The sequence below is a fragment of the Thamnophis sirtalis genome, unplaced genomic scaffold (assembly GCF_051295495.1).
Source record: "Thamnophis sirtalis isolate CommonGarterSnake01/CBP01778 unplaced genomic scaffold, rThaSir2_p1.2 scaffold_3, whole genome shotgun sequence".
Lineage (NCBI taxonomy): Eukaryota > Metazoa > Chordata > Lepidosauria > Squamata > Natricidae > Thamnophis > Thamnophis sirtalis.
In genome coordinates this window covers 102352795-102380714 of record NW_028261383.1, presented here as the reverse complement: position 1 = coordinate 102380714, position 27920 = coordinate 102352795, and the positions used below count along the sequence as shown (strand labels likewise).

General features: G+C 39.6%; 1 protein-coding gene across 1 annotated transcript; it reads right to left on the bottom strand.

Moving 5' to 3' along the window:
• Positions 1 to 348: 348 nt before the first annotated feature.
• Positions 349 to 3562, bottom strand: DUSP1 (dual specificity phosphatase 1). The gene is made up of 4 exons (XM_014055004.2): positions 2818 to 3562; positions 2359 to 2507; positions 1931 to 2150; positions 349 to 1419 (listed from the first exon to the last, which is right to left on the bottom strand). The coding sequence occupies exons 1-4, from the start codon at positions 3185 to 3187 to the stop codon at positions 1049 to 1051; spliced, it is 1110 nt and encodes a 369-aa protein (XP_013910479.2). The 5' UTR covers positions 3188 to 3562; the 3' UTR covers positions 349 to 1048.
• Between the last annotated feature and the right edge of the window lie 24358 nt (positions 3563 to 27920).

The window sequence follows — 27920 nt, the reverse complement described above, 5'->3', positions numbered from 1 at the left end:
ACAATGTAGGTCATCTCAATCATGGTACTGGATCCCTTTTCCTCCTTCTTATCTGGATGATCCACACAATCAGATCTGACAACACTAATCATCCACTACCTAAGAAAAAACTGTGTGTGTGTGTGTGTGTGTGTGTGTGTTTTCCTGTACTGAATATAAGATCCCATTTCTCATCTTTTCTGAGCAGGAATGCAGGACAGTGTTTTTAGGGGCAACAGAGATTTCCAGGATTCAGTCACGATTGTGGGAAGGGCTACTAGACAAGAGTCCGTCAGCTAATAAACTAGAAATCTTTGCTTTCTGATCTTGCCATTACTAAGAAAGAAAGGGGGGAAAACGTTTAAAGTATTTTTTAATAGAAATGTCATAATTTATTTGGTTGGTATAAAAGGCATAATTATTACAAAACCTGTCTCCTTTTATAAGAAGAAATATATTATTTCACATCATAAATAAATTCAGCAAGCATACATCCACTAGCAACCAAAAAACCCTCACAACACTCCTTGTGCTTTCCATGTCAGTGCTTTGGGAACAGTTTTAAGTTATTTTTACAGTATCAAAAAAAACCCACCTGAGGTATTTTGTTTCTTTCTTTTTTTAAAAAAAAAGACAAGAAAATGAAAATTCAGACTTGAAGACCAAACACTCATTGCAATTACACCATAAAAATAAATAAATACAAAGACCTTCTTGTACAAGGAGAGAGCATATCCAGAGAATGCTTATGCTGTTGGATTTGTTACTGGAACAGCAAGGGGAAAAAGACAGTAATGGGAATTTTTCAGGAGTAGAAAGCAAAGTCCTTTGAGCTTTGTCTCCTTTGTGGGCATCCAAACATTGGTCAAAAATGCCTCTCTGTCAAGATCATCTATCAGAAAGAACCTCGCTTTCTGGAGTCAGAAATGTTGATCTGCTGGTGAGTCTGTATTGCTTTGTAGATGTAACAAGAGGAGACCCATATAAACTAATAGATCTCCACCTAAAATTATTGCACTTTTCAGGTAACAAGATGTCAAATCTTTGTATAGTTATTGGCACCTGCCTTTCAGCAGCTTGGAGATGTGGTGATGGGGCTCTGAAGATAGTTTAGTGCATTGGAAGAAGGATGAACGGGGATGGAAACGGGGAAATTGAAGACAGTTGTAGTGGATGTTCCTCTGTCCAGTGCAGACATAGCTGGGCTTCCAGCCTCTGCTGAGCAATTTGGAGCAAGGACCTGGGATTCAAACTGCAACAGCTGGCCCATGAAGCTAAAGTTAGGGGAGATGATGCTTCTTCTCTGCTTCACAAACTCAAAGGCTTCATCAAGTTTGACTCGGTTGGTCCTCATAAGATAAGCAAGGCAAATGGTTGCAGAGCGGGAGATTCCAGCTTGGCAGTGGACAAACACTCGCCCGCCATCATTCTTGATGGAGTCTGAAACAATGAAGAAAACATAAAACTGAGCACATCTTTTTCAAAGATGCTTTGGCCTGAAGGGAGAATCTTTCCTAGCATCTTAATATTCAGCTGGGAAGGGAGATTGAGGCACAAAGGAAGACAGCAATGATAGGTTGGACGATGCACTGTCTGAACATGCAGGTAATTTATTCTAATTGGCCACTTAATTTTTGCTGAAAAGGCTACCTTGAAAATGCTGTAAGCGTGAGAAGGGATCAGATTACTAGCTACTCTTTACAACACCCTCATCACTGAATTCATTGACGTCACGCATAAAGCTCCAGACGTTCTTTGCATGTAAAGAACTATTGTCCAAAGAAAAGAAAAGCATCAGCACAACTGCAGATATATATTTAAATGTTGCTGTCTTATTAACCCTCCCTCCCTATCTATCTATCTATCAAAAAAGGGTCCTAAAAACCTGGCACACGGGATATTATAAATTTGGAATCCAAATGGGACAGCTGCAGAAAGAAAAAGCATTTACCTATGAAGTCAATAGCTTCATTAAACCAGCAACTGATGTCAGCTTTGTGGTTGTCCTCCACAGGGATGCTTTTGTACTGATAGTGTCCTTCAAAATGGTTAGGGCAGTTTGCAGAGACATTGATCAAGGCGGTGATCCCCAAAGTATCCAGCATGTCTTTTCTGGAAGCATGATAGGCGCTGCCTAAATACAGGAAAGGTAGGATTTCCACCGGACCACCCTGAAAAAAGAGAAGAACAGGATCCGTTAAGCTTCAGTTAAAAAATTGCCACTATTCCAGAATGATGGTTCTCACAACTACGGTGCCCTTATCAAATTCAAAACCGAAACAATTTTTACATCCATCAATGTAACTAACCACCACCACCCCAACACACTCACACACCCCTCTCTGGCCACCCAGCCACCTTGGAAGGATGTCAACTGACCTGATCATAGAGAGGGGTTCCACAGGAGCTGCAGTTGGAATCGGCACTGCCTGGGGCAATGGTGGTGCTGAGCGGCAAAGTGAGGCCTTTAGGGGCAGAGGGCTTGGTGCACAGTTCAGGGAAGGTGGAAGAGAAGGACTCGTATCCTCCTGGAAGAAAAGAAAAAAAAAGAAAACCGGGCGGTTAATATATTTGGAGAGACACAGCGGGTTCCTGGGGCAGGCTCTTCAGAAGACGGGAGGGAGAGGGGGTGGCAGGGAACATGTACGGTCAGACGGCCCAAGAAAGAGCCGGAATTAAGTCCCAGCTAATCAGCCTCTCATTTCTAAAAACTATAGCTTTCCTTTTAATTCCAAACTCCATTCGTGTTCGTTTCCCCTTCTGTAAATCCGAGGGCGGGGACGGGGGTCCGGGTGGGGAACCCAGAGAGGGCGACCTGACTCTGAAGCGAAAACTCACCCTTCAGGAAGCAGATGCGGGTGTGTCGGGCTTCTCTGCAAAGTGTGTTGAGAGCCAGCTGGAGAGTGCTGTCCCGCTTGGGCACTTCGAGATCGGCGCTGCGCTCATCCAGCAATACCACGGCATTGTAGAGGCGCTTGTGCAGGCAGGCGCGGGCTTCCTCGTTGGGCAGGATGTGCTCCAAGCCCACGGCGCCCTTGGCCCTCCGCCGCACGATGGTGCTGAGGCGGACGTTGCAAGAGCCTCGGACGTGCGAGGAGTTGAAGGCGAAAAAGGACCGGCAGTCCAGCACCAGGCATTGCAAATCGCGGTCTTGGAGGAGGTCGCGCAGCGTCTCGCAATCCAGGGCGCACACTTGCATGTTGACCATCGCTCGAGTCAGGGCGGGCAACGGCGGGGAAGGGCAAAAAGACCCCCTTGTCCTTTCTTCTCCCCTTTCGGTGCCTTCTTTCTTTCTTTCTTTTTTGTTACACCCTTCCGCTTGGTTGGGTTTCTTAGCAAGCAACCTCGGGTGGTTTAATCCCAGTCCGTATAAATTTCTGTAGTTTTTTTTTTTTTCCCTCCAAGGAAACTGGATCCGAGCCGGGAGGTGAAGCTTCTTTTTTTATTATTATTCTCCGATCTTCGCTGGTCTTGATTGGCGCGCTGGGTAAGCTGGTTGGCGCGTTTCGCTGCTGAAGAATGTTGCTGCTCTAAGTGTTGCTTCTCTGAGTGTTTGCTGGCTGTTTGTTCGCTCACCTCGAACCGGCGTGACTTTTATAGGATCGGTGAGGGTTTTTTTTCTTTCTGCCCCCTTTTTTTAATGAATGGAGCTGGGTCACGTGACCTGCCTTTCGCAGAAGACGTCACCGCAGACACTCCCAACTCCGAAGCACTCGCGTCATCAGGCGCCTGAAGAGCCAAGTCACTTTGTGCCGATCCACAAAAAAAGAAGCTCTCCTCCCTCCCCCGGGAAGGAAACCGACTGATGCAAGCGAGGCCGAGACCTCGCCCCTCCGCCGCCTGACCTTTCCGCGGTGGTTTTTTTTTTTTTTAAAAGAGGGCGCAGCTTTTTTTAAAGAGGGCGCAGCTTGTACAACAACAAACGCTCACATCGAACAAAAAAGAAAAAAGAAAGAAAGAAAGGCAAGAGCTTTCCAACCTCTCTGCTTCCCTCTGTGGGTTGAAATTGCAGGAGCCGAACTCCGGAATCTCTCTTTTAATACTGTAATGCTGAGACTAGAAGATCCAGTAGCGAAGGATCAGCCGGCGATGGGAAATGAGCTCGCTACCTATATTTTATCTTATTTTATTGCAGGCCGCTTGGAGTCATGTAAAAGAGATGAATGGCTATAGAAAGCCAATAAATAAATAAATACATCCCGCTAGAAGACCGACTCCTTTCTCAGCATTCTTTATCTTCCAACCCTCTAATTTATTCTATTTTATAGTTATTATATCATCAGGTAATGTGCCAGCCTACAGGGGCATTAGATCCTTAAGACCAAGCTGTAACATTGGTTACCAACCAGACTCTTGATTCTACAGAATCTTAGGTTGTCAAGAAAGAAAAGATGGAAAGGATAACAGGAAAGTACAGATAGTCCTTGACCTATGACCATAATTGATCCCAAAAGTTCTGTGGCAAAGTAAGACAGTTGGCTGGATGGAGTCATCGAAGCAGTCTGTGTGAGCTTAAATGGAATCCAGAGGATGGTAGAGGACAGAAAGGCCTGGAGGAACATTGTCCATGGGATCACGAAGGGTCGGATACAATTTTGCAACTTCACAACAACAAAAGACAGTTGCGAAGTAACTTTTGTCCCAATTTGTGATCTTTCTTTCCCACAGTTAAATAAATCACTTCAGTTGTTGAGTGAATCTGACTTCCCCCATGGACTTTGGTGGAAGCCAGCTGGCAAGCTTACAAATGATGATCACATGACCTCAGGACACTGCAAATACCATCAATATGTGCCAGTTGCCAAGAATTTGGACAACATTCACATGAGGATGCTGCAATGGTCAAAAGTCTGAAAAGTGATCATAAATCACTTTTTCCAGTGCTGTTGTGACTTTGAAGAGTCATTAAATGATTGATTATAAGTTTAGGGCTACCTGTAGTTACCTTCATAAAACTGGAATTTTAACATTAATTATGGGCAGTCTTCATTATGCCTCCTGGATGCTCAGTCTAAACAATATAAAAGCTGCTGCACAATGTGGAGTTTTGTTCTCCTAAAGGTGTACTAGAGTTCAAAGCTGATTGTTTTCTAAAAGCATCACAGGACATTCTGGTTTGGACCTGCATATAAAAGTCACAGTTAACATCAGAAGTTTGTCTTGATGCCAGGTTTTTGTTGTTTTTAATATGTTTAGTTTAATAAATTCAAAATGGTTTTGTATGTGGTTTTAACTTGCCCAGAGTTGGTTGTAAGGGAAGCAGCTATATCAATACATACATAAATAAGTAGATAGTAACTGGATTGCTGGATTGGAGAAATTATTAATAAATATATTCATCTGGGAGCTGAGATATACCATATTAAAGCAATATTCATTTTTAAAGTAGCAACCGATTTTTGAAATAACTGTTATAGATGTAATTTTTCTGCAAGACACAGAAAAAAATTCAAGGTATGTTTATGCTGTGATTAAATGGGAATATAGTTGCAGTCTATTGAAATTAGGTTAGCTGCAATTAATTTACAGTCTACCGGTACTTATTTCACTGAAATTTAAGTACACCTAACTGCATTTGCAATGGAGAAATTATGAGTTCTTGGTTCTCAGAAGACAGATTTAGGGAGCAAGATTCCTGGGCATTCTTCCTTTTAGAAAAGCATAAAAGGTAAAGATTCCCCATGCACATCTGTGCTAGTCATTCCCGACTCTAGGGGGCAGTGTTCATCTCCGTTTCTAAGCCAAAGAGCCAGCTCAGTCTGAAGATATCTCTGTGGTCATGTGGGTGGCAGGACTAAATGCCAAAGGTGCACAGAACACTTACCTTCCCACCAAAGGTGGTTCCTATTTTTCTACTTGCATTTTTACATGCTTTCAAACTGCTAGGTTGGCAGAAGCTGGGACAACTAACAGGAGCTTACTCCATTATGTGGCACCATGGATTCGAACAGCTGACCTTTCTGATCGACAAGCTCAGTGTATTAGACATTGAGCCAACGTGTCCCGCAGAAAAGCATATGCAAATATAATTAGATGGTTTTTGTATTACAAATGGGCTGCGATAAATAGATTTCATGTTGACCAAACTATGATGACTGGGGATAATGGGGATTGTAGACCATTCAAAGTTGAAGTATAGACATTTAAAATTGTTGAGGTTGAGAGACACCATCTTAGAAGATTGGAATCTGCTAATAACCTCTCCTGTAAGGTTATCCCTATGCACACACCCTAGCTTTCCTTGGGTAATGATTCCTGTGCATATCCACTATCCTTTCTAGATTTCAAAAGACAGGTATTTCTCAATATCTCCCATTTAATCATAGTCAACAAACCTGGGACAAACCCGTGGAGGTTTGCATGAAGCGATTCTGTAACTGCATACTGTATAATCCAATTCCATCATAGCAGTTCTTATGAGACAAGAGGTGACAATCTCACCTTTCCATTTGAAAAACCTGGTGCCCAAAAATCATTTTTTAATTTATTTTGATTACTTATATATCTCATGTTTATTGTTTTTAAAAATAGTTTGAGGTAGCAAACATACCCAACACACCTTCTTCTCCTCTTTCCATCCATGGCAACAATCCTGTGAGGTGAATTGGGCAGAGAGAGAGGTGGGAGGAGGAGAGAGAGAGGCCTAAGGTCACCTAACTGGCTTTCATGGCTAAGATGGGACCTTTGGGACTTGAATTCACTATTTCTTGATTTCTAGCTTGGTGTCTTAACTATTAGACAAGGATGCAAATGGAAAAACAGACTGTCAGTAATGTCACAACACTTTAGCAAGAAAGGAAAGGAAGAGGTTTATTGAAGTTTCATATATGCTACACCTGAGCCAAAAAATAAATCAGCCCAGATCTCAAATACTAGCATCATCCTAAAATCCCAGAAGTGTAGAGCTGTTGAGAAATTAGTAACTTTCTCATGAGGAAGTGTCTTGAGAGACTCATTTGAATGCCCTGATCTATTTTTTGGCTCCATCTTGTTTCCATCCCCAACATCAGTGGCTGCTTGCCAGGCTTCCCTTAGGAAAAGGTCTCTCAACTTTGGAAACTTTTAAGATGTGTGGATTTAACCACCTAGAATTCCTCAGACAACATGCTAGCTGGAGAATTCTGGGAGCTGAAGTCGACAAAGTCTTAAAAGCTGCGAAGCTTAAGAAAGGGAATGAAATCATGAAGTGAAAAACGTCCCCCATGCTATCCTGGGTGCCCTAAGACTTTAGCTGTAATACTTAGAAACGTGTAGCAAAATTATGACTCTCTCATTCAAATTCAGCACCCTGATTCGGTACAAAGGGTACCTGGGGGCTCTTTAGTATTTTAGGCACTGAAATGCTTTTGTAGTTTTCTACTTGAGCAGCTGTTCTGTATGTAGCTATTGATTAGAAGACATTGTCTACCAGGCTTATAAAATATTTGTGAATTTCAGAGCGCGATGAATATATGGTAAACATAGGCAGAGTTTGTATTATTATCATGTTTATTTGTGTTTACAGCAAAAAAAAAAGCTAAGAGATCTTGTATATCACTGCAGTTATAAAGGATCTATGGACCATGCTGCCATTAAAAAAATGATAAAAAAAATATCATGTTGAGGTTGTTAACAATATAGAGCACATCAAAAAGCATTTAAAATAACAAATAAACCCAGGTGCTCCTGTCCGGAAATTTCCCTTATCTGGAGATCAAAGGGGAAAGTACATTGGAAAACAGGTTTTAACCACTCCCACTGCAAGCATCATAGCACTAAAACCTTCCTCCTGTAGACTATGACTCCTAGTGACTTCATGGACATACCCACATAGTTTTCTACACAACAATACGGAAGTGGTTTGCCATAGCCTTCTTGCAGGAGATAGACTTCCTGGTCTATTCTACAATTTAGGGATTTATTTCCCTGTGGTCTCCAGTCTTGTCCTAGTAGGATATAATACTTATCAGGTTTTTTAAATTGAACTATAATTACTGTATCGTGTTAAAGTAACTACATAACATAGATTCAGAAAAAAGTTACAGAAAATATTTAAAAATCCACTAAACACTTGAGTAAAAACACAGATATATGTGTATATATATACTACATATCTAAAAAATTACTACTAGTATTTTTTTTTTTTTTGGTATTGAGGTAAATGATAAGACAATACAATGCATCCCAATTTGATAAAGTTGTAGTTCCTCCTCTGATATCTTATTATTTTAACTGTGTTGTGATTTATTTTTAAGGCTATTGAGGAGGACTTATTAATATCTCAAATGATTAATTTGGAATTTTCAAATATTTGGCAATTATTATTTTAGCTGCTAAAATTAAGTATATAGTAAGTTCCTCATTTTTAGCTTGAGATTCCATCCTGTAAATAAATGTAATAAGCCTAACAGAAGAAAAATCAACTCTTTGCTTATTAGTGGTACTTACTTCCCATAATTTATTACTACTGTAATTGGTATTTTAATCCTATGTTGTTATACAATGAAAGTAGCAAAGCAACAATTACCTCACTCTTTGATTTTCCCCCCAATAATACAATATAAATTAACAATAAAGTAAGATTATATGAAGTATTAAGTATTATAAAGCAGTTGAGCATGATTTTAAAAAGTTATTCAGAAATAGCAGCATTAACAGTCTACTAGCCAAGCACAACAGAACTGGATCATCTAGCATTTATAAACAGCAAGAAAATGAAAGGAGAGAGATAGGTGATTTGAGAGGCAGATAGATTTCCTCTCAAATTGTTAAGCAAAGATATTACAAATATTATAATTCTACAATGCTTCCAAATAAATTGAAAAAAGCTAAGGGAAGAAATAGTATTAGTGCAATTAAAGATGCACAGACACTGACTAAAACAAAAAATATAAATAAGAATTTGAATTTCTTTAGCAATTACGTTCTTTAGTAACCCATCACTAATAAAAAGTAATCAATATTTTTAATAGATTAATGTCACCAGAATTAGCCCTGGAGGACATACAATTTATGGAATCTTCTTTTTCTCTTTCCAAAATTTCTAAAATCCTGAGATCTAGTAAAAATGCAAAATCTCCGGCCCTGGTGCACTGTCAGGGGAAATTTAAATGTACTTAAAATTATTTTAATATCTGAATTTCTATTTTTATGTAACACTTTACAACAACCTTGGAGACTTATGAGGCCTTTCCAGGATCAACCAAAGTTGGCTTGGACATATATAACATGGTAGCACAGAGAAAGAACCTTACCATCCCTGCCTCTTATCATGCAAATAAAAAGTAGAATATTGAAAAAGAAACAGCAATAGGTGACCAGAATACAAATCTAAATGTAGCTGTAGTGATAGATGTTATATCTCTGACATAAATAAAAGTCTTTTGAAGGTCTCTACATAAGAATACACATACACACAAAAACACACAGATGATGATTTCCCTCCTCCCCAAATATATGTTTTTGAACCAATTCTGGGACAATCTTGTCAACTTCAGGGGTTAAGAATTTTCATATATCTCTGCCTATGAATTACAGATACTCCTCCCCCTACAACAATTCATTTAGTGACTGTTCAAAGTTACAATAGCACTGGAAAAAGTAATTTATGACTGTTTTTCATACTTATGACCGTTGCTGCATCCCTCTGGTCTCATGATCAGAATTCAGATACTTGGCAACTGGCATGTATTTATGATGGTTGCAATGTCCCAGGATTATGGGATTACCTATTGTGACCTTCTGACAAGCAGTCAATCGGGAAGCTAAATTTACTTAACCATGTCACTAACTTAACAACTGCAGTGATTCACTTAACAGTTGTGGCAAGGAAGGTTGTAAATTGGAATAAAATTAGCAATAGAAATGTTAGGCTCGGTTATGGTCATAAATCAAGGACTACCTGTACAGAAAATGCCGTTTGGATTCAGTTAAGCCTTTTTCAGTGAACCTATGTGACTTCCATTTTCTACTGCTGTACTTGATAACATAAATGTCTACACACACTTATTAACATTTCCAGCCTCTGATTGGAAACATCAAGAGTTTTTGTTTTTTCATAAACTTGAAGGCCTTGGTTAGTAATTAACTGAGAGCAGTAGGTTCAAATCCTTCCTCTGAGACATTTAAATAAGTAATTTATCCAGACAACTTGATTAGGTCTTCACCTCTATTTTTATTTCATTGTAACAACCCTGACTGCAAATTAGATGTCTTCTACGTGTTTCCAGAATGTTCCAGAACATTCTCAGTTTCACAAATCTTTCTTCATTTATAATCCTTATACTCTTTAGAAAGAGTAAACAAGAATAATCTACTTAAAAATACTTTAAACCTTACACCAAATGAAAACAAGACTTAGATGGCTTCTTTCCACATTTTATCTTATCAAAAACACTATAAATTTCCGATGAGTAATCTTAATTTTTTGTATTTACATTTTACTTTTGATCTTCCAACACACTTCAGTTACAAATATGTCTGTTGAATCACGATGACTAAAATATATCTTTCAGTTTTTACAACATATTTTCCTAAGTTGATTTTTCTCACATCAAAATTAAAAAACATGAGGCGAACTTAGTTCTATCAGGCAAAGAAAGAATATTTTCTAACTGGCTGTGTAATTGTTTCTGTTCAGAAACTTTAGTGCCAAAAGTCTAGAAATGTAGCTGATCCAGATTGTTTTCTGAAAAATAAACATGGGCAGGGAAACACAATTTGTCTGTTTATTTAGTATCATTCTTACTATAATAACACAGAATTAGTACAGACTCTGGATTAACCAAAAAATCATATGTTTTTATTGCATTCCACCCCCATTTCAGCAAAATCATTAAGAAAAGGGCATCAGACAGTTTAGGGAACAAATAGAATCCCACCACAATTGGTTTCTGAAATAAAATAATTAAACTTGGAGGAAATTCAGGCATTACAGAAATGTTTCTTTAAAAAAAAAAATCACATGTTGAATGAGCCCCAATTGCTGGATTCACCCATCACATCATACTATGAACAATAGTGCTGAAATCATAACAGCTGGGTGCTGTTACAAAGGGCCCCTTTTGGAAGAGTTTACCATAAATACATTCACAATACTGGATTTAATATTGGATTTTAAATGAAGTTATCCTTATCTGTCTGGATGCTAGTAGAATTTTCCTCCTTACTCTGATATTGTCCAATGGGAAAACATGCCCAATCTGTGGGGCTTTCTCATCATTACAGGGTAAGAACCAATTACTGCAGCAACTTGATGGTCTCACTGATTGTGCCTCCAAGGCTGGTGGGTGGCACTTCAGCTCAGTGGTGGGGAAAGATTTGTATTTTGTAACTGGCATTCTTAATTGATAAAGAAAAGTTAAAATGGTCCTGCGGCGTAAGGAAAAAAACAAAGCAATTTTTAAATTGAATGTCTACACTGTTGAATAACTAGAGACTTGCCAACATCCTTTCTTAAAACACTGTTTTGTTTTTGTATTCTATACCTCGCTAGTACTTATTTTGGCATTGTAGTGTGGGAAGTTATCATCCAGCCCTCTCCCAGAAAAATGAAATATCCTAGGAAATATTGAAAAGGCAGAATATTTCTCTGGATGTGAGGACAAAGAAACATGTTTTAAAAGACAGAATAGTTGCCTGTAGCTTTCTGCCCATCCCCACTGTTAATGGGCCAGGCTAGTCCACTTTACATAATAAAGACTTCTCCACTGCAGCCCCAGGGGGAGGGGAGTAAAGGCATGATAATGTTGGAACTTTACTCAACTGGCCTCATGTCATCTGAGAAGTCATCCATACCTGGATTCAAAACACAGCCTAGAGAGTAGCCCCTGCATGGCCCCATGGGAGTCTGACAACCAATCAGAATACATTTCTTACACAGGAACAGGAAACAGAGAGGGGGGACTAAACAGGGTATAAAAAGCCTAGCAAGCCCCTCCTTCAGCCCTTCTCTTCTTCTTCACCAACATTGAAGCATGTGATCACCTTTTCTGTTCAGGGCTCAAGCCATGTGGCCCTGTCCAACAATAAACCATCTTTCCAAGCAGCCTCCATGTCTCCAGTGTCTTTATCCCCACTTGGAGCTAACCCAGAAGGACATTTCTTTCAACAGTAGTTTACTTCCGTTTTGCTCTTTACTTCATATTTCAAATTGGACTGTCCATTTCCCCCATAAAAATGACAAAAAAAGATATGAGCAAAAATCCAGATTGTATGAAAGGATTAGAAATTAAAATATGTATTGAATAGAAATAATGAACCATGTTCCATGTTCAAATAAACACTTCTTTTACAAATGCAATGTTTTTTTCCGTATTTTGTTCCATCTTCACTTGTTAGTGCCTCCATTTTGCAAATGGCTGACTTTAGGGATCGGCAGTCCTCTCAAAAAGGTTTTGGGTGAAGAAGAATCCTTTGTTTAATCTAATTGTAATGAACAGCAGGATAAGTATGAATGTTAGCAATTGTAATGAGTTTTCAGCAAGTTGTTACCCTTTATTTCAGCATAGGGTGGTGGAGTGTGGAGGAGCACACAGATTGATACAAGCCCTGCGTCTTTTCTGCAGGTGTCACAACATGTCCAAAGGGGCAAAGTTCCCTCAGGATGTTGTAATACTGCTTTTCTCATTCTGAGAAAAGCAAGAATCTGTCAGTGTCGCTGATTATGTAAAACAGGGTTTTCTAAAGCCATATTTGTACTTTATGATTTTATGAGCACCATAAAATCCAAAGTCATAGAACCAACAGCAAATATGATTACTGTATAATATACATGTCTTTTGAAAAAGCACACATGCTTTTTATTTCATATCAAAAATGTGTCATCCTAATTAATCCATTCAAAATAGCTGAGCTTTAGTTAAATATTATTTAATGGAAGATTTAATGGAAATGTTGAGTTCTGAAACTTACCTTATGAATATGAATACTTATGTATACCTCTTGAGAAGTCCTTTCTCAGAATTAATCCTTTTCAGTGGATGCTTAGTATCAGTTGAATGATAACTTTTAGAACAGCTGTGATTGCTGCGAAGAAGCAATTTGAAGACAACATACATTGATTTTCCAACATTTGTGCATTTAATTTAAAAAGATTCCATCAGATAACTGGACATACAAGTTTCAAGTTTCAAGTTTAATTTTATTTGTAGGCCGCCCAATCCCGGAGGACTCCGGGCGGCTTACAGCGAGGGGAGGAAAACAATAAAAGAAAATAAAAATAAAAATAGACAAGTTAAAAATAACACAGATACATTCGTTTCAGTCGGGGCTGGACCTCAGCAATGGGGTCAACAGCCCCAGGCCTGCCGGAATAACCAGGTCTTGACAGCTTTTCTGAAGGCCATGAGAGTGGGCAAGGTCCGGATTTCTGGGGGTAGTTCATTCCAAAGGGTCAGAGCAGCCACAGAGAAGGCTCTTCCCCGGGGAGCCGCCAGCCGACATTGTCTGACTGACGGCATCTGAAGGAGGCCCACCCTGTGGGATCTTACTGGCCGTTGGGAGGAGTGTGGCAGTAGGCGGTCTCGCATAATTCTTTAGGTTTCATCGTCCTTCTATAGACCTTTTGGGGCAATTAATGACAGGGATAAAGATTCTTAACCATCTGCTAATAATGAATTGAATCCCAAATCAAATTTAAACAGCAGACACAAGCTACCACACAAGGTTTATTGTCTTAACTGCGGGAAAACTTCCCACTTATTAACTTTCTGTGAAGGCTGGTTTATGTAACCTTTAGGAATATGGCCAAGTTATTTTCAGTTCTGGCCAAAAGCCCAGACAAAAGTATGGGTTGGGCAAAGCAGCTGTCAGAAAGATCCATTGTACATTTAATGGTCCCGCCATGCCGCCAACCATCATCCGTGTGAGAAAAACAAGCCTTGGCAACACTGTTCCAAGGCAAGTTACAAGGGAGAAGGTTGGAAGGCCCAGGGTCAGGCACAAAGAGCCTGAGACCAGACTGATCTGATCAAATAACCATGAACAGATGTCAACTAGTCCTCCTACAAATGACCAGCTCCCAGTTCATTAGGACAGACAGATGGGGAAAAAATATTTGAGGGAGAGGGAAGGCGAGGGGGAGAGAAGGAGGGAGACAACATGAGGCTTATGGCTGGCAGCTGCTGGTTTTGTGCTCCAATTACAGTGTTTCCACTGTGTAATAAAACTTGCTTATTCAAGAACAATGTTTTGGAATGTTTTCTCTGCTAGTCTTCAAGTTTGACTAACGGTCTGGTGAAGCCTGACAACAAGGTCACACATATCACATCGACTGAGCCAAATCCAAGCACAACATAGTATATTTCAATGTGATGGCATTTGGTTGCTGATCTAGGTATCACATTATAATAAAGTAAAAAAATTGAAATTGAGTGTATTATGTTCCCTTGCAAAGATATTCTATATATTCAGGAAAACCTGTATATGCAGATGGTTTTACATTTAAGTATCACAGTGACCCAATGATTTAAATGATCCAGTTTCAATGGCACAGGGCAGAACAAATGTATGAATTCCTTAGTACTAGCAAACTTGTTATAAGATAGTCTTTTCAAGCTTTGTGCTACTGCATTATATATAACTGTTGTTCTTCACACTTTTGCTGGAAACTGTGAATGATGGGATTTGCAGTTGTAGGAGAAAATATTGCTGGAAAATCTCTTATTGAATGAAACAGTAACATCGTTCACTTGTGAGAAAGGACTTTTAATTCAAATTATCCTTCTAACAAGTTGGATTGGTGGGCTGCTTGCATCACTGAAAATATACTGGGATCTGGTCTTTATTGCAAATATTTAGAAATTGTGTCTCTCAGGCCTTTGGAAAATGATTGCCACTGCCAAAATAAATCCTCAGGAGGTAGGAGTTTAAATGTTGTGATGCAGAGCACATTTGGTCTTTACACAGATTCCTATGCAGCTTCATATGATTGAAAAGACCAACTGTGCACTCCACAATCATTGCATGGAACTAAATACATTCACTTATCTTTGGCAACTACTGTTTCTAGTTAATTCATATTAACATTATATGGCATACAGCTTTGCGACTAAAAAATGGACAGGAATTTGGGAATGTACCCCCAAATTTCTCATTCCTATCATTCAACCCCCAAATTCTTAACTTTGAGGAAAAACATTTAGCATAAACCTCTACTCTGCCTTACCTGAAAGCAGGTGAAACATATGGCCTAATAGCTCAGTTTTCTTCATTTCTACTGTTTCTTGCTTTTTTTAACACCTTGTCTGAGAAAGGTTCGGGGGGAAAACATGATTTACTTTTGTCCTGTTTTGGATGATTCTAATAAAGACATTGCTATCTATGGATGTTAATGAAAATTGGATTAGGCCAACATCTGAACAGGAGAATGTCCTCCTTCAGATCTCCCTGCTCATGTGAAGGTTGAGAATTGAAAGGATAGGAGTTTAGGATGTTGGTGGCAAGCTGCTTTCTTCACTGAGAAACTCCATTAATCTTGGAGTGGATAAGTAACAGATCTGTTGCCCCTATTGCCAATATTAATCCTGTTATTGTTGTCTCTGTTCCCAGTGGCCAGACATTTTACTTCCCCCAGTGGTGGGACTCACAATTTTTTACTACTGCTTCTGTGGACGTGGCTTGGCGGGCGTGGTATAGCTTGGTGGGAATGGCTTGGTGGGCGGGGCAGGGGCAGGTTACTGCAAAATCCCCATTCCCTCCCGATCAGCTGGGACCCGGGTGGCAGAGAATAGATGGGGTGGGGTCAGTCAGAGGTGGTATTTACTGGTTCTCCAAACTATTCAAAATTTCTACTACCGGTTATCCAGAACTGTTCAGAACATGCGAATACAACCTATGACACACACACACACACCCAAAAAAAGATAATAAGTGTTAATAGACTTTATAATCTTGTGGCTATTTTGGGGCAGAGTCAATTTTAAGGGAGAAGACATTACTTTAGCTTGGAAACTATTTAAGCCTTTCTCGCTCATGGGTTTGGGAAGGAGAGGAAGGCAAGATTAATGGATCACAGCAGGAAAAAGTTGTTGCCTGATTATGTTGGTACCATGATTAGCAGTAGGAGGGGAATAGCTAGAAACATTTGCACACAAATCCCCCCATCTGCGATTGTAGCAAAATGTGTTAGTGGAAAGAAGTCTTGGTCTAGTAATAACTTCACTAAATAACACTACTATTTAGTGATTACTACTCTACTATTTAGTAGAGATTTAAATCATAAGAAATGGGATTTTGGTTAACACACAGGATATGTGTTTGTGGAATTGAAAAGAGCTGGCCTGAAAGACTATCATAAAAAGTGATGGGCTCTCTTTTCCTGAGAGAATTTCAGTCAGCAATGAACACTTATGAGGGATACATGATGAAGCAAAGGACTTAGGAACTTCCCAAATCTGCAATTCTATCAGTATAGGTTAATGTAAATGAGAAAAAGAGACGAGATGGAAATGAGAGGAAAGAGGAAACAATCTCAGGTCATTTCTAGTTTTATTTCCAAAAGCTCTTTTTAAAAATAATTCCTTTTAAAATGTTGCAAGACAAAAGTGTGAAACAAAATATAACCCATACCCCCCCCAAATCAAATTTAAATAACTCCAATGAGTTAAGCTAGGGTTGGACTTCCTTCCTGACTTAACAAAAGCCAGGAAATGCAAAGCTGACCCGTAATATCTCCAAAGATCAGCCTCTTTCATATTTTTCATTCAAGCAAGAAGGACACGATTTCAGAATAATTAATCTAAGCTAGGTCTGATGTATGAAATATGGAAGGAGAAATTACAATCCATTTCTCTTTTTCTCAGCGGTAATAGTAATAATAATCAGAAACAAGATATCCCACCTTAACTTTTAGGGTTCAAGAGACTATAAAAAGCATCCCTCCAATTTTATATCTAAAATAAGTTTTTCAGGTAATTTGAGATGAGTAATTGTGAATGGCCCAAAGTCACTCAGTAAATTTCCATAGATGATTTTTTAGATTTTTAGATTTTATTTGTGATTTATAGGCCGCCCTTTTCCCTGAGGGGACTCAGGGCGGCTTACAATTCATGGGAGGGGGAGTGCAAGACAAAACATAAGACAATACGTGAATAAGAAAAAATAAAGCAATAAAACACAACTTTCATTCAACATTCGGGTGGGGGCGAATTAGAATCTTATCCCCAGGCCTGACGGGATAGCCAGATCTTAAGGGCTGTGCGGAAGGTCTGGACGGTGGTGAGGGTGCGAATCTCCACGGGGAGATCGTTCCAAAGGGTCGGAGCTGCTACTGAGAAGGCTCTCCTCCGGCTTTGATGAAGACGGCTTTGAATCTAGATTTCCCTGAAGTTTAAATATATATATCAAAAGCTGGTTTTAAAAAAAACTGACAAAAATCAAGGTTTTTTTTAAATATCATTAATAGCTGGTTGGTTTGGACAAGTTGTTTGGATGAATGTTTCACCATCCCAACAAAATAGAAATATTTATCGCTACTTAACCCCATTTTCCTGAAAAAGCACAAGAATTTGTTCAAATGTTGAGATCTTACTATGGAATATCGGTGAAAGTACAATACATAGTCTATGTATTTCTCATAAGATTAAATTGTGAGGGAAATTTGTAATAAAGAGACATTCATTGACAATATTTATTATTGAGAGCTCATGCTCAAGTACTTTATACACATTTCATTTTCATAATTTTGTATTTTGCAAAGGTAATAGTTCTTGGAAGAAAAATTCATCTGATTCAGTTCCAAGTGGGGAGAAAGACACTGGAAACATGGAGGGTGACTGGAAATATGGTTTGTTGATCACAGGATCACATGTGTTCAAAGTCCTGGGCATCTGACCACATGGAGTAGAGAGTGAGAGGTATTTATACCCTCTCTTGGGCTTTAAACTTGAGCTTCCTGTTCCTGTGCCAAGAGCAGGTATTCTATTGGTTGCTGTCAGACTCCCATGTGGAATCATGTATGTTGAATTGAGTTTGGTTGAACCTTGGACTGATGTAATGTCCCCAGGTGATTTCCCAATCCAGTGAGCCCTGCTGCTAGATAATCCTATGATGTCCTGGAGGTCATGTCTTAATCCCATCACCCTGGAGCTGGAGGTCTAATTGTCTTGTAGATAGGCTGGCCCAGTCCTGCTCCATTGGCACCAAATATTGCGGGTGGCAGGGAGTTGCTGCTCTGCATTTCTGTCTACCTTAAGATTTCTAAGGGAAATGTAATATTCTGCCTTTTAATATCTCCTAAAATATTTCATTCTTCTAGGAGAAGGGTGGGTGCTAACTCTCTTCATAATCAAGGCATTGTGATTTATGGTTCATTTATATAATACGATGAACAAATTCATGGTGACAGGAGAACCACATGAGGCTAATTCCTCATCACATACTCAGAGAAGAAGACTCATTTCCCACCAACTCACCATGATTTCACAGCTGCAGTTTTACTTATGGGACCATTTCCTGTATAAATCAGTACTGGCACGATGAAGAACAAGCCAGGATTAATTTTTTTCCCTTAGTTTTTTCCCTCCCAAGAAAAATAAAACAGGTTTCAAAGGTCACAGAATAGTTCATAAGAGCGTGTAATCATTAACTGATAATGGTAAACCTGAACTGTGGCCAGCATCAAGGACTGTTTGCTTAATAAACTAGTGACGTTTACAGGTGGCCTCTAAGTGCCCGGCACTACTTTCCTTAAATGGGCTGTATCCTCTTCCTTGTTATGCGTGGATTTCAAAGAATTAAATTCCAATCTTTGAAAAGGGCTGTGCCAGAGTAGGAGGCCCTCCCAGCAGGTGGATGAGACCACACCTAGAACCAAACTGTTTCCAATACTTCAAAGATCCTACTTGCAGGAGTCATTCCAATACTAACGATGCTGGGAAAGGAAGGAAAAAAGCCTCCTCTCACCACGAAACGCTTGAGAACATGGTCATTGTGATACTCTCTGAGCCATGATGCTCAGTAGGGGAACTTTGAGACAATCAGTATCATTTGGTTTCATCTTTCATAAAGCTCGTATGAAGATAACATGGATTCAAAGGAAAATCATGGAATCTAAACTGAATCACCATGAAAAGGCAGAACATTGTTATAAAGTAAATAAAAGACGTATACAATCTGGATGTATTCTAGATCAGACTGGTTTTCCTTTCATTGCAAGTTTTCTTTCCAATTTTTAAAAGCAGCGAGACCCAGTAGGAAATAGTTGGCAAGGTCAGTGCTGGATGAAGTGAGAAAATAATTCCAATTAATTGTCTTAAGGTATATATCTATAACAGAGGTATTTTAATATGATAACTATTTAGTTCCTAATAATACAGAACTATTTTTAAAGGAAAATGTGGGGTGGTGTTGATGATTGTAACCGTGCCAATATTATGAGTATTAACAATTTTTTGAATATTATTACTTAGCCGTAGCAGATTGCAACAGAGACAAGATCACCATTTAGAGTCTTCCTCAGTTACTAATTTACAGCCAGAAGTATGTATTTATTTATATATTTAATTTGCGTGGCTGCCCATTTCAATCAGTGACTCTGAGCAGTGAAAATATTAGAAATAAAATAAAAGCAATTAGAATAATTCCAACATTAAAATAATAGTTGCCAAGAATAAATAATATAATATCTAATATAACCCTGCATACTCACGGGCCAAGGCCAGTCACAGAGCCAGGCCTTTCAGAACTTACAAAAATCTAGAACTTGTGGTCTTATGATAAACCAAGATTCTAGGATCTCCCAGCAACAAAATCAAAACATAGTATTGCTAAAGGCAAAATAGCAACAAATATCATTTTCTCTGTTTCTTCTCAATTGCTTTCTGCCCTGAAGCATTCAAACTGTGCAGGAATATGACCAGTTGCAGAAATATATAGTTGTTTAAAATAGAGCAGGCACAATGAGTACCAATAATTGGCAGTGGCAGTACCAAGGGGACTATGGCTTGGGGGGGGGGCAATTAGGAAAGGCAGAAAGTAGGTAGAGAGGGACTTCCACTTCCCTCCTCTTCTGGTCCCAATGCAGTTGCAGATGTTCTTGCAATCCTCTTAAACTACCCCTGGCACATTCTTCCAAATAGGTTGTTGTCTTAAACTACTGTTTAAGAAAAGTTGTATGATGCAGAAATCTCCAACAGCAGATTTGCAAATTGTATTATAATTAAAGTACAGGCATCAATAGAACACCTTACTTTTCTCAGGGAAAATCCAGGATCATCACTGGAAGGAAGGACTATAGCAGTGCCTACCTTTACAGTAGGTGTAACTGCTTCCTCAGGTAAAAGAGTACTATCTGGACAGGTAGAAACAGAAGAAGACCCCCCACTTCTCCGAATAAGGTTTGAAATAGATTGCTACAGTTTTCCCATTTGGTTTCAGAGTGCATGGTGAGAGCATCAAATCTGACATTGGCCACAAAGAATAAATGACTTTTATTTTAACAAAGGCATAACACTAGACTAGAAAGATGGGACTAGACCATGGGTGTCAAGCTCATGTTGTCATCACATGATGTTTAGTGTCTGTCACGTTTCCGAAACATGACCTAATTGATTCATGAGCCTTGAGCCAAATTTCAAAAGAAAACCAGTCATTTATTAGAAGCACTATTTTGGCAATACCCTAATGCAGTCAGATCTAAGCCTCATTTGAATTATGGTTTTACCCCTGTCCCTTCTCTCCCCTTAGTCTGTGTCATAAATCACATTCTCCAACAAGATGCCTCCTCACAAGTCGTCTGTAGTTATCTGAGATCTGACTCTAGTGGAAGGTATGAGTGGAATGCGCTCCCACCCTTTCCTCACCATGGCAACTTTATGAGTTGAAAGTTTTTTCCCTCTGTGGAGCTGGGGTGGGCGTGGCCTACATGTGATGCATCCAGCTGATGGGCCACCAGTTTGACACTCCTAGACTAGACCATGAGTTCTAGTCCATTCTTAAGCACACAGCTATCTGGGTTAACGTGGGCCAATCACTCTTTCCCAGCACAAGGAAGCAGGCAATGGCAAACCACTTCTTAAATTGCTGCCAAGAAAACTGCAGGTATTTGTTCAGGCGGTCATCAGGAGTCAACATGACTTGAAGGCACATACAAAAACAGGAAAGCTTTTAAAAACTGGATTAGCTACAGGAGCCAAAAATGTGCATATAGAACTATCAATCATTAACTAGATCAAGCAATACAATAAAGAGATGGAAAATAGGGGCATAAATAAGGATGTACCAGAGGAACGCAGCAATGACAAGAAAGGATAATAGTCATCTATCCAAATTGGACTACCCTCCAATTTCTTTGCAATTTGTTGCAATGGACACTGTTCTCTCAGGGCTTTGGGGCAGAAGGCCTGAATCTCTTGTCCAGACTGGAAAATATGTATCTCAATGTCCTTACTTCTCTGAGGACTTTCAACCACAGAAACCTTTAACCTCTTCTGCCCTTGAAGCCAATCTTCTTGCTTCTCTTTAGAAAAGGATATTTATTGTGTTTATTGGAAATGTTAAAATTATTCACTAGTGAGTAACCTACATCCTTAAGAAACATTAGATTATAATCCTATAAATCCATAGTACGGCAACTGCTTATCAAATAGTAACAAACAGGTAGAGTCAGTTTAGGGTAGTGATTAAGGTTTCAGGCTAGAAACCAAAAAACTGTCAGTTCTAATCCCATTTTAGGCACAAAGTCAATTGGATGGTCTTGGGTTAGTCACTCTGGGAAGCAAAAAAAGGGCAAAGATTCCAAAATCTTGTCAAGAAAACTGCAGGGACTTGTTCAGTCAATTATCAGGAGTCAATATGACTCAAAGGCACACACATACGAAGTACTATAGACTTGTGGAGCAGAAGAAATTTACATAAGGCACCAACAAGAGTTTTGCAAAATGTATGCAAGCTTTCATGTATGCAAAACTTGAACTAAGTAAGGAGATGTCAAAAATGTGATTTATTGTCCAACTGTCTCTACTGTATATGATAATATCAGGGACGTGCAGTCAGGGGAGGCAGGGGAGGCAGGGCCTCACCAGTGTCATGATGAAAAGAAAAGAAAAATTAAAAGGAAAAAGGCTAAGGTAGTTGCTGCCAGAGTCACAGTGGATGACTCTGCTTAGTGCTAACTGCAGGGGGAAACGAGAGAACTACATGCCTCCTTTACATAAGGAATTTTTCGCCTTTTAACCCTTGCTCAAAGTTAAGCAAGGGTTAAAAGGCAAAAAATTCCTTATGCAAAGGAGGCATGTGGTTCTCTTGCCTCCTGCTCTGGCAGCAGCAACTCTTGCCTAAGTTGCCTTTTTCTTTTTACATTTTCATCATGGCGGACAAGAGAAGAGTTGAAATCCTCTGACACAGCTGGAAAAGGTATGTGGGTCTGAGGGAGGGAGCAGGGGGGAGGAATTCAAAATTATTTGTAAGTAATTGTAATTTGTTTTATTATAAGTAATTTGTGTGTGTATGTGTGTGTGTGTGTGTTTTCCCCACCTCTGCTGGCGCGCGGGCTGGCACTTTTTTATTTTTTATTTTTTAAAGCCATGCTGCCGCGCCGCGCCATAGAGTGGGACATGCCAGCTTCCAGCCATACAGCGGGTCCCATTGTATGGCCAGGGCGGCGGCTTGCACTTTAAAGTGCCGGTGGGCTGTATGGCCGGGCCCGGGGTGGTGGCATGCACTTTAAAGTGCTGGTGGGTTGTATGGCCCGGCCTGGGGCGGCGGCGGCATGCACTTTAAAGTGCCGGTGGGCTGTATGGCTGGACCTGGTGTGGCGTCATGCACTTTAAAGTGCCAGCATGCCTCCCGGCCATAAAGTAGGACATGTTTCACTCTATGGTGGGGCGAGGTGGCATGCAGTTTAAGTGCCTGCATGCCTTCCGGCCATAAAGCAGATCCTGCTGTATGGCCAGGGTGGCAGCATGCACATTAAAGTTCTGCGCGCCAGGCTGAGCGAGTCCCGGAAGACGGGCGGGAGATGGCGCAGGCATCCGGAGCCCCTTCTGTCACCGTCCCTGAGGAGCCACCGCCGCTGCCTCACTCCTCCTCGTCTTCACCACACGTCACTGGATAATATACAGTATAATTTTTTGGGAATACATACGTTTTGACGTTTTATGAAGAATGTTGGCTTTAATAGCAATAGCAATAGCACTTAGACTTATATACTACTTCATAGTGCTTTTACAGCCCTTTCTAAGCAGTTTACAGAGTCAGCCTATTGCCCCCAACAATCTGGCTCCTCATTTTACCCACCTAGGAAGGATGGAAGGCTGAGGTAACCTTGAGCCGGTGAGATTTGAACTGCTAAACTGCAGCTAGCAGTCAGCTGAAGTAGTCTGCAGTACTGCACTCTAACCACTACACCACCTTGGCTCTTATGCTCCAACTCAGCTCTTATGCGCCACCTCATCTCTTATAATGAGCCCGGGGTATCAGTTTTGGATGGTAAATAATCAGAAGCTTTGAGCCCTGAGGTGGTTCCCTCCCTTAAATGTTAATAACATGATATCCAAAATGTCTGTATGAAGGAAAATGTTTACAGTATACATGGAAGAACAGAATTAGAACAGCAGGTTTGCAGGGTGGGGGACTTCAGTGAACTGATTTGTGCAAGCCGATGCAAAAGAAAATCCTTCCCTATATGACTGAAAAATATGATCTATTCCTTTCTCAAGAGGGCAAAGAGTTACCATACTTTTTGTGGCATCATGGTTGGCCAGTAGCTGTTTTCGGTTGAAAGGCAGGTGACTTGTCATATTTGCCAAGGAAAGCAAAGAGTTATAGGAAGAAACAATTTTTCTCCAGAGAGTTAATATTATGATCCATGCCAGTTCCCCTTTCATGAAGAGGGACAGTCCATCTGAGTCATAGAACAGTGGATTGTAGTTCAAGTCAACCTCATGCATATGAGCAAGATGAAAATCAGAATGCAAACATCAGAATTCAGGAGCTCAAGCAGCCACCTGCCATGAAGATTTCAGGTTCAGCCTCTATCTTGACTCTTCTGTTGCTAATCACCCATATGTATCACATGCATAATAACTTGTATTGACATCTGCATAAATTGGAGTGTACATGAATTTATTGGGAATCTTCAGACAGATATGACTTTCTCAAACTAAGTACAGTTTCTATAGACCCATCAAATTATGTTATGAAATGTTCATAGTTAATGAGACAGAAAGGGAAAATTAACCAACACCAATTAACCTAATTAACCTTAGGATCATTATTTTAGCTACAATATTTTTGATTTTTATTAAGTATAAATGAAATTAGTTTCTTTCCTGGCTCTATACATGGATTTTTGGATTTTAACATGTCATCCCAAGATCAAAAGAAGCTCCTCCTTATCTCCATAACCTAAAAACAAGGCACAACTTCTGTTAGGACAACCCAAGGAACTGTATTTGACATAGTTATTTTCTTATTTAACCAAGGAGCTACTAAAAACAATGTAGTAGGAGACTTATGTTAGTCTATGGTGGCACAAAATATCAGGAATCTAGTAGCATCCTTTCTGACTAACAAATTTTATTCAAAGGCTTTCATGAGCAACAGCTCACTTCAACATATATGTAAAGTGGCTAGACTAAGGTAAATTGAGGCAAAGTGGTGAGGGAAATATAGATTGGTTACGTAGATGCAATTTACATGTGAACATGAGACTACAAGTTCAGTATCAATTAATAATTGTAATGCGTTAAAAACATTTTTTGTTTATTGAAAAGGCTGCATGAAACCTTTTAATGGATAGGAGTTCAGAAATCTCTCCCTCAATGGTGCCCTTAAAGCCTTGCTTTTTCCAAATAGTGACTATGTGATCCTGGGAGGTTGAACAGTTCCGTAATTATTGATGTGTCCTTGTTTTTGAATCCTGATGTCAAACTTGTGCCCGTTTATTCTTTTGCACAAAGTTTGTCCTCTGTAGAATCCAGAGAGGAATTGCTGGTTGATGATAGTCTTTGCTATGGGGGTGACAGCTAGGAAAGTAAAAAAAAGAAGGGCAGTCATCTGGAGCTCCCATGGGCATAAAGGAAGCATTTTAAACTATGGACCTGTCTTTTAAGTTAAAGACTACAATAGAATAGGGTGAGAGGGAAGTGACTTCTAAGTGAGTATAAGATTTTGACTGAGTTCCCCTGGCTTACGTGCTTTGTTTTTATACATTGAATGTTCTTGTGTCTGTCTAATTTTCTCAGAGCAGCCTGGATGCCCTCAAAATGTGTGGACTCTAAATCCGAGAATTCTCCAGTCAGCTTAGCATTGCTTGGAATGCTAGGATTTGAGGTTCACACGCTTGGTAAGTACTCAGATTGGGATAATTTACCCCAGGAAGAGGTGGCATAAACTGAGAATCGATCTGTTAAATACCCAGTACTTCAGACCAATCCATGTGAGTGTTTTGTTTATGCATATATTGCAATGCATTTCCAGCTGCACTTTGGTCTAAATCAGTGTTTCTCAACCTTGGCAACTTTAAGTCCTGTGGACTTCAACTCCCAGAATCCCCCAGCCAGCACAGCTGGCTGGGGAATTCTGGGAGTTGAAGTCCACAGGACTTAAAGTCATCAAGGTTGAGAAACACTGATCTAAATCAAGGGGCATCCAACCTTTTTAAGGCTTGCGAGCCCCTGGAATACTGGGAGTTAAAGCCCACAAATTGTCAAGATGTTGTGTAGAAAATCTCAATGTGGAATCTTCAAATACTATTAATTTAACTGATGAATATTTTCCTTTCTGCAGGCAGGTTGTTTCTTTTTCCTACTAAAAGGACTAATGTTATAAGCAGATGGGAAATCTTGGCCAGCTGCTCATAATAACCCCAATAACAAAATTAAAACCTAGTCCAGCCTACCTCCGGTTCTTATGATATAACAATGTCTGGATCTCCAGAGAAACCTGCCAGTGTCCTTGAATTCTTTCTAATCAAATGACAACGTTCACGCCTCCGTAGCTGTGTGGCAATACCAGATTGTTGTGGTACTGTAAAGATTTTTTGTGTGTGGTGGGGTGGAATCAACTGAAATAGAAAACATTCTTCCTATTGCAATCAGATAGTGTTGATGTTTTCCTTCTCTTGTGTTATGGGGAAATGTGAGACTATGTGACTGAAGTGCTATACGTGCAGTCCTTGTGAGTTACAAAATGCGGAAAGCATGATTTTGGGATTAAGAACTTTCTTTCCGAGAGAACTTTCAACTCGAAATGCCTGTGGAGATTCTCAGTCATCCAAGTAATGGTTGTGCTTTTGGGACAGTTGCCTTTTGAATAAAGCACTTTTCGGTTTCACCTCAAAACATGTTGCAGATAATTTTCTTTTACAGTAGTGGCTGAGAAGTAACACGTGAAATTGTGGAGATCTGGCTAAATCTGCAGACCTTCTTCCTTCCACAAATTTTTCTCTGCCCATGGTTTCTTTTCTACGATGGAGCATCCATTTCAAAGGGAGCCTTAAACTGTGAATTCTAAGTAGCTACAAAATCAGTTTTTTGCATCTTTTCTAATTTTTACTATTTGAACCATTATACTGCCCTATATGTATTCATGATTACTAAAATTGACAGTGATTTGTCTTTTGATGAGGAAAAATTATCTTAATTCTCAACAAGAAGACAAACATAGGTAGTCCTCAGTTAGTGACCACACCAGCCATCTTAAACTAGACAGGAATCATGACTTCATGAGTTAATTCTACTTTATTGTAAGGCTTAGAAAATAGAATCTTGCAAGCTGAAGGTATAAACTTTTAAGTTTTCGATCAGTGCATGTCCTTCTAAGGTTTTTTCCCCTCTTGACTGTTAAATCACTGGGGGCTCTTCCCTTGTTTGATAGCTTCCTAGGGCGGCATCTCTTCCCCTCATTCTTTAAAGTCCTTCAGGTGTTCTATTACACCACAGATAAGACCAGCAATGTGGTCATTAAGTAAAGTGGGCACTAAGTAAAACTACCGCTATGCTTAACACCTTACTTTAGCTTTCCTTTGCTTTACAAACCTGTGAAAATTGAAAATGTGAAGATTGGTTGAAAAGTTACTTTTTTATTGGTGGTGTAACTGAAAAGGGTTCCTAATTGAGGCAATTGCTAAATAAGAATTAACTGTAAAGTGTTTTCAGAGATACTTATATTTCTCAAATGGGTGCCTTAAACATACTTAAAGGACAATAAATTTAACTGTCTCTCATTTTTAGTTGCCCTTTTTTAGGCAAAAGAAGAAGAGGTGCACGTGTATCAGGCCTGACCAGCTGAATTCTCCATGCAGGAAACCTCTATGCTTGTCTGTGGATAGGCAGAATCCCTCCAAATGCTGGGCGTGTTTGGAAATCTCCCTGTTTCACTGAAAGACATGGGGGCAAGGAGGCCATGAAATAAGATGAAAAAAGACTTCCCATTACTATTGGTAATGAAGAAGACAAGTTGGTTCTCCAACCAACAGCACCAGTATTTTAAGGAATATGATTCACGATCAGGCTTCTTGATAGTCACTTAAAACTACTCCAGGGAGAGTGGTTTGAATCACAGATGGGGAATAGGATTAACTCTTTTTCTAAATTTAAAAGCCTCTCCCTATTCTGTAATGATGCTGTAATTAGCCCAAAAGGAAGGGGCAGAGAGGAATCCATATCCCCCCCCCACCTCCCCTCTGCCTTGTGGTTAATTGTAGTTGAAGAAACTGCTGTTCCTACCACAGTGTGACATTAATCCAAATTAACTCTTCTCCTGTAGCTACTTTTTACTAAGAGGAAAAGACTTGGAGAAATTTAAAATCAGATTGTATCTCCTCCCTTTTTCTTTTGAAAAAAAAATGAAGTTCACCTTCAGTTCTCCCCTAAATACAATAAACCCCAAACGTAAAGAAAAGATGTTGGTTCCTTTTATTTTAAAGTGCTGCTATATACTTTAACATGTATGTTAGGAACATTTAAGTTCTGGATCAAATTGCAATTAAACATTTACTGCGCAGATGAATAAAAATATAA